The 7,926-nt window shown below is 43.7% G+C and overlaps 1 protein-coding gene across 1 annotated transcript; it reads left to right on the plus strand.

The window, feature by feature from the left end:
- Positions 1-3,959: 3,959 nt before the first annotated feature.
- LOC108836749 (uncharacterized) lies at positions 3,960-7,497 on the plus strand. Its single transcript, XM_057008048.1, has 7 exons — positions 3,960-5,191; positions 5,307-5,454; positions 5,548-5,923; positions 6,010-6,259; positions 6,347-6,631; positions 6,716-6,821; positions 6,892-7,497. The coding sequence occupies exons 1-7, from the start codon at positions 3,960-3,962 to the stop codon at positions 7,495-7,497; spliced, it is 3,003 nt and encodes a 1,000-aa protein (XP_056864028.1).
- The last annotated feature ends 429 nt before the right edge of the window (positions 7,498-7,926 follow it).

The raw sequence follows: 7,926 nt of genomic DNA on the forward strand, positions 1-7,926 counted from the left end.
ACCAAGATGGGAGGTTCGGAGAGGTAAGCTTTCAATTGCTTGAAGGCTTCCTCGCACTTCTCGTCCCATAAGAACTTCTTATTATTTTTTAGAAGTTTGTAGAATGGGAGGCACTTATCGGTGGACCTGGATATGAATCGATTTAATGCTGCGATTCGTCCAGTCAATCTCTGTACCTCTCTGGTTGTCTTAGGTGACGGTATTTTCAGAAAGGTAGCTATCTGTTTCGGATTGGCTTCGATGCCTCTTTCGGTTACGAGGTAGCCGAGGAACTCGCTTGAAGGTACCCCGAAGATGCACTTAGCAGGGTTGAGCTTCATATCGTATTTGTTGAGGATATCGAAGCATTCCCTTAGGTGGGAAATGTGGTTTTCTCCAATTGAGGATTTGACTAGCATATCATCAATATAGACCTCCATGGTTTTCCCGAGCTGGCCAGCGAACATTTTATTCACTAGCCTTTGATAGGTAGCTCTTTTAGCTTGTGGGTGGTGACGTTCGGATCTATTCCTTTCATGTCACTGGTGGACCATGCAAAGGTTTTGACATTGCTTTTCAAGAAGTCAATGAGCTCCTTTTTTGTCTCAGGAGGTAGCTCGGATCCGATGCTCACCTGTCTTTCAGGATCTGAGTCGTCGATGCAAACTTTTTCGGTGAGGTTCCTGGGGGGACCTCGAATATTTTGTTGCATTTCGCGACCCTCCTGGATCTGTAATTGCTATTGGGGGGACTTCTTGAGGATTTCGAATCCTCCCAAATAGCAGATCCTGGATATCTTCTGGCTACCATGTATGGTAGCTATCCCTTCGGGTGTTGGGAATTTTACGCATTGATGATACGTTGAGGCTACTGCCTTCATTTAGTGAATCTAGGGTCTTCCCAGGATCGCGTGGAATGGGGAAGATCTGTCGATGACTACTAAGTTGGTCATTTTCATTATTCCGCCAGCTATGACTGGGAGCTTGATAGTCCCCAATGAGGTAGCTGTTTCTCCGGAGAAGCCTACGAGGTTAGCTTTTTGGCCAATAATTTCGTAGTCGTCTATTTCCATCCCTTTTAGGGTGTTATAGAAAATAAGGTCGACAGAGCTTCCTGTGTCTATCATGAGTTTAGAGACCTTGTATCCTGCGATGTTCAGGGTGACGATCAACGCATCATCGTGAGGTCTGTCAAGGTTTGAGGTCTCGCTTTCCCAGAAAGAAATCTTAGTATTTGACTCAGGGTTAGGAGGCTTAGGTCCAGTGTTAGACACAGCCTTCCGTACGTGATTCTTAATGGAATTGACGGAGTCTTGACATATATCTGATCCTCCAAGGATACAGTCTACCCTCGAGTCGGGGCTCGATTGAGGGGATGGTTTGCTCAAGAGAGCTTCGACTTGTAAACTTTTTCCTTGGGGAATTTCCCAAGAATCATGTCGACTCTTTTCTTGGGAGCTGGAGGTGGCGAATCGGTCTCCTTCTCAGGTGACCTCTCGCGTTTCGGGGAGGTGTCTCTGGAACCTCTTTTCTGATAAGGTGGTGGCTTTTTAAGGTCCACGCCCTTTATTTCTCCGGCTGCGAATTTAGCTGCCAGCTGTCGTTGGAGGTCCCAGCATTCCTCGGTTGAGTGCCCTTCGCGATTGTGATAAGAGCAATGTTTGCTTTTATCAAAGCCTTTTGACCAGGGAGTTTTGTTTGCTGCTGCGATAGGTTTTTCTTCCTTGTCTTCCTTGATTGCGTAGGAATGTTCTCCCTGAGTCTGATTATTTCGGGGGTTACCCTTTTTATGAGGTCCCTTATGTAAGAGCTGGCAATTCTGTCCGTGAATGGAGTTCCACGGGTTTCCTTGATCAAGCTATCGATTTCGGGAGCTGAGCTCGTAGCTTTATGGACTTGAGCTCCCAATTTTTGGAGAGCTGCGTGAGTTCTTTCCATATATCTACGGATAGCTTCAGGTCCCTCTAAGGAAAGGACGTTTGTGTCGTTAGCAGGTACCCGACGGGCAGGTTCCTGACGGAATCGAGTTGGCTCGTCCTCCCATGCGGTTGGTGGGGCGAGCTGTAGGATCAGCATCCGTCCTTTGATGTTCGCCCGGATTCGTGTTTAGGTTTCTGGCCTGAAACACCGGAGCTGACGTTCTGCCCCCGGACGGGTTGGATACTCCTTCTCCTGACCTAAGAATAGGTGGTGGAGGAGGTAAGCGAGCGCTCTGACCAGTAACCTGATCGGGAATAGAGCTAGTCGATGCTATGTTGCTTCCCATAGCACTGGTGAGGGGTGGACTGAGCACGGGAGCTGTCCTAGCATGAGGCATTTGGAAAGCTGGTCCATGTTCTCCCGATCCAGTGTTATCAAGGGAAAATTCGAGACGTCCTCGAGGGAACGAGGGGTCAGTTATTCGATCTCGGAAGGTCACTCCCGAGCCCTGACGTTGCAGTGGTTGGGTTGTTGCGGTTAGAGATCTAGTGACCTCTTCGAATCGTTGCTGCCGAGCGGCTAGCTGTTGCATTGTACGCTCACCTTCTTGAGCTTTTTCTACCACCTGCATCATCATGCGACGGATCTCAGAGAGCTGAGCCTCCGTCTGGTTCGGAGCAGGTTGGTGCTGAGGGGTAACGAGGGCTGGGAGCCCTGGATCGATCCCACTGGAGGTTCTCGTGTTGGCTGCTCCAGCGCTGTTCATCGAGATACTGTTCATCGAGATATTGTTCATCGAGATACTGTTCATCGGGATACTGTTCTTCCAGTACTGTTCATCCGAGTACTGTTCATCGGGATACTGTTCATCGGGATACTGTTCATCGGGATACTGTTCATCGAGATACTGTTCACCGAGATACTGTTCACCGAGATACTGTTCACCGAGATACTGTTCTTCCAGTACTGTTCATCCGAGTACTGTTCAGCGGGATACTGTTCACCGGGATACTGTTCATCGGGATACTGTTCACCGAGATACTGTTCACCGAAATACTGTTCTTCCAGTACTGTTCATCCGAGTACTGTTCATCGGGATACTGCTCATCGGGATACTGTTCATCGTGACACTATTCAGTGGTTAGATGAATTTGTTGTCTGATCGACTGGATTCATCCTTAAGTTGGAGTAAGGGATTCCATTGTTTCTTCCCCACAGACGGCGCCAATTGTGAGGGATTAAACTCACTTCCTGATTTTAGGTCAGGTTAAGATTTAGGAAAAAGTTAGGGAAAGATAACGTGGGCTGAATCCCGTTAGAACTTATAGAATGAATGAATGATTTTATTGATATTTTTGTAAGAATTGATTACAAGAGACGTTTATAACGTTTACAAAGAGATAATAGTATTTAAGAACTAATGTGTATAAATTGTAGAGAATGCGGATCCTTTGATCATTGTCTGATATCTTCTTTAAATAGCCTCAGACCCCTTTTGGTCGCTACCAACTGGTTCCCGAGATCTCCTCCTTGATTTGAGGGATTTGTAACAGCTCCCCTTTGACCGGGTCCTGCGCCTATTTATTTGTCCACGAGCTACCTCTTTGACCGGGTCCTGCGCCTGTTTACTTGTCAACGAGCTGCCTGTTTTCCTTGACCTCTCTGATGAACATCTCCAGCTCACAGCCTCCGGATCTGACTTAGCTGTTTTTGAAGATTGAATTCATGATGGGCCTTTCGCGGCCCGTTATCATTTCTTATTGTCTATCATTAGCTAGGGGGTCATATTTGGGCCCAACAATGGGTTCATCTAAACAGGTAAGGAAAAACATTATAGATTATAATTACTGATTTTTCTGTGAGTAAAATAGTTTACACTACCCTCTCATGTGTCTAAATTGAAGAGCTGATCCTGGTTATGAGAGAGGTGCGTGGGAGTTTGTAAGGCGCGTTGGTTCAGATTTAGTAGAGTCTGAGATGATCATTTGCCCGTGCATAGACTGTCGCAATGTAGATCGTCACTCAGCCGGTGTTGTTGTTGATCATCTAGTAACTAGGGGAATGGATTTGAGTTACAAGATGCGGGAGGATTGGTATCATCATGGAGAAGTAATATCAGGTCCTCACTGTGGAAGCAATGCAAGCGAGAGGAAGAAAGAGATTTTAGGGCTATACCAAGCTGCTGAGTTTCTGGATGAAGAATTTCTTAGGCAGTGTGATCAAAGTGAGGTTGCTGAAGGTGAAGATGAGGAAGAAGATCAGTTTCTTGCTAAGCTAGCAGATGCAGAAACACCTCTGTATCCAAATTGTGGTAACCACAGCAAGCTGTCGGCGATAGTTTCACTCTTTCGGATAAAGACACGGAGTGGTTGGTCTGATAGAAGCTTCGATCTTTTGCTTGAGACTTTGCCACAGATGCTTCCCGAGGAGAATGTCTTGCACACATCCTTGTACGAAGTGAAAAGGTTCCTGAGATCTTTTGATATGGGATATGAGAAGATACACGCTTGTGTGAACGACTGTTGTCTGTTCAGAAAGGAGTTTGAGAAGCTAGACAACTGTCCGAAATGCAATGCTTCAAGATGGAAGATTAACATGTGCACAGGTGATGTGAAGAAAGGAATTCCACAGAAAGTTCTCAGGTATTTTCCGATAATTCCACGTCTGAAGAGGATGTTCAGGTCAGAGGAAATGGCGAAGGACTTAAGGTGGCATTTTACTAACAAGAGCAGTGATGGAAAAAGCAGACATCCGGTAGACTCTGTTACTTGGGATCAGATGAATGACAAATACCCATTATTTGCCGCTGAGGAAAGGAATCTTAGGCGTGGACTGTCCACTGATGAGTTCAATCCTTTCAACATGAAGAATGTGAACTACAGTGCTTGGCCGGTTTTGCTAATGAATTACAACATGTCACCTGAAAAGTGTATGAAGGAGGAGCACATCATGTTGTCATTGCTGATTCCTGGTCCAACCCAACCTGGAAATAATATTGATGTGTACCTAGAACCACTTATAGAGGATCTACAGCATCTATGGGAGGAAGGAGAGGTAACATATGATGCATTCAGTCACACCACTTTCACGTTAAGAGCAATGCTTCTTTGGACAATTCAGGATTTTCCTGCGTATGGAAATCTTGCAGGATGTAAAGTTAAGGGAAAAATGGGATGTCCTGTGTGTGGGAAACACACAGATAGTATGTGGCTGAGTAACTGCAGGAAGCACATATATATGTCCCATCGAAAAGGTCTACCTCCGAGACATGCTTATCGAGGAAAGAAATCATGGTTTGATGGTAAAGCTGAGCATGGGAATAAGGGTAGGATTCTCAGTGGTCAGAACATAAGCCAAATACTCAGAAATTACAAGAATGATTTCGGAAATGTGAAACTAACTGTGAAGCAAGAGGAAGATTGAAGAGTCTGTTGGGTCTGAGTCCAATACAGAAGACGAATCCAGTGAATCAGAGGAAGAGGAAGAAGTAGTGGATGAGGAGGAGCTATCTAGATGGAAGAAGAGGTCAATCTTTTTCAATCTGCCTTATTGGGAGGTATGTATGTAATATAAATTGATGTCTATTTTCAGAATTGTTCTACATGTATCTTTCTTTGACACTAATGTTATGTGTGTTTGTTTTGTCTAGGATCTCCCGGTTAGGCACAATTTAGATGTGATGCACGTGGAAAGAAATGTTGCTGCAAGCCTTGTTGCAACGTTGTTGCATTGTGGAAAATCAAAAGATGGGCTTAACGCTAGAAAAGATCTAGAACTGCTTGGCATTAGGAAGGATTTACATCCTCAGCCCCGTGGGAAGAGAACTTACCTTCCTCCAGCTCCTTGGTCTTTGTCCAGCAAAGAGAAGAAAGTATTCTGCAAGCGTCTATTGGACTTTAGAGGACCGGATGGGTACTGCTCAAATATATCAAGGTGTGTCAAGATAGAAGAATGTAAGATATCAGGGATGAAATCACATGATTACCATGTGTTGATGCAACAGCTTCTTCCCGTTGCGATTAGAGGTATCAAATGAGACACTTTGGTTAACTTTGTAGAAATCCATATTTAGATGTCTTAAATCTGATCTCCAATGGTTATTTCTTCACAGGTTTATTACCTAAAGGTGTTAGGTTAGCTATCAGACGTCTTTGTGCTTTCTTCCATCATCTCTGTCAGCGAGTTATTGATAGAGAGACAATTTCGAGAATGGAAACAGAAATTGTGGAAACTCTGTGCATGTTTGAGAGGTTTTTTCCTCCAAGTTTCTTCGATATAATGGTGCATTTGGTAGTTCATCTAGGAAGGGAAGCTCGGTTATGTGGACCTGTCCATTTCCGTTGGATGTACCCATTTGAGAGGTAAAAGTTATATAGCTTCTAGAAGCTGTTGACTTTATGTAGTCACTACTCATGCTTATAACCTTCTATGTACTTGATCTGATTCAGGTATATGAAAGTACTGAAAGATTTTGTAAGAAACACAGCAAGACCAGAGGGTTGTATCGCTGAAGCGTATCTCGCAGAGGAATGTGTGAGGTTCTGCAGTGAGTTCTTGAAGAAGACAACAAGTTCTGTGGAGAAACCTGAAAGGAATACTGAGTTCGAGAGCAGCTCTATTCTGGAGGGTCGTCCAATATCCGCTGGCACTTGTTGTGTTCTCTCGGAGAAGGATCTCGCAATTGTTCATCTTGCTGTGATTCAGAATATGGCAATCGTCGAACCTTATGTGGAGTAAGTGTTAATTTTTTTGAAAAAGTTACTACTGAATGCTGGTATATTGAGATGCTAATAACTTGTCATGTGTTCCATTTGCAGCATGCACCTACAACATCTACAAGACACTAATGAAAGATGTAGACGTGATGCAACAACGTTGTGGAAAACCCATACACAGAAATTTGCGTCTTGGTTAAAAGAGCAGGCAAGTTCCTAATCTGAAATTTGCGTCTTGGTTTTAGATATTTATTGACACTTAGCATATATTGTTATAGATACCAATTACTTCAGAGAATCACGAAGAAACAATGAAGTGGTTGGCCTACGGTCCTCGTTCAAGCACAAGGTCTTACACTGGCTATATCATTAACAGTCTGCGGTTTCACACCATTTCAGTTGACAGGCAAACTCAGAACAGTGGTGTTGTGTATGAGGCAACAGCTATGTGTCGATCAAGTGCAAAAGACACTTCTCAGATGGTAGATTTAGTAACTTACTATGGTAGAGTGGTGGATATTCTACTCATCGACTACAACACATTCTACATTCCTGTATTCCGTTGTCTATGGGCAAACGTAGGTAATGGAGTGAAGGTCGAAGATGGCTTCACACTAGTAAACCTGAACCAAAGCCAAATGGCTTTTGTTAGGGATCCATACATCCTCGCCTCACAAGCCAAGCAAGTATTTTATTCCAGAGTAGATGAGTCATCCACTTGGTTTGTAGCTATGCGAGGTCCTACAAGAAGATATAGTGAAGAGGATGCTGAAGATGGTCATGCAGATGTTGGTCCATTGGCAGCAGTGGTAGACATGGATGTTGATGACTCGGTTGATGATTCTAGGAATGTCAGGGCTGACTGTGAAGGCTTTTATGTTTGAAATGAATCATTTTTTTGGGTTCTTTTTGCCTAGGCGTTGTCTTTTGGGTAGATATTGCAGTTGTTGCTTCCATATGCTTTTATTTACAATTAAACTGCAAATTTCTGCATTGTTTTTTGGATTGATATTGCAGCTTTTGCTTGCTTCTGATTATAAGTGTTGCTTGTTTTCCTATCATTGTGTTTCTTTATACTGTGCGTTATTGTTTGTTTCATTGTGTTTTTAAACATTGACACTTAATATTCAATTTATGTTTCAGGTGATCTAAGATGGGGAATCGTAAGAACAAGCGTATGAAGAAGTCAACACCGAAGAAGAAACAGACTGATATAGAAGAAGAGCAATTCCTTGAATACGTTACAACTGAAGTCGTAGCTGAACAGTCTGAAAAGGACAAAGAAGAATAGAACGACGAGGAACTAGAGGACA

The sequence above is a fragment of the Raphanus sativus genome, chromosome 4 (genome assembly GCF_000801105.2).
Source record: "Raphanus sativus cultivar WK10039 chromosome 4, ASM80110v3, whole genome shotgun sequence".
NCBI classification, from domain to species: domain Eukaryota; kingdom Viridiplantae; phylum Streptophyta; class Magnoliopsida; order Brassicales; family Brassicaceae; genus Raphanus; species Raphanus sativus.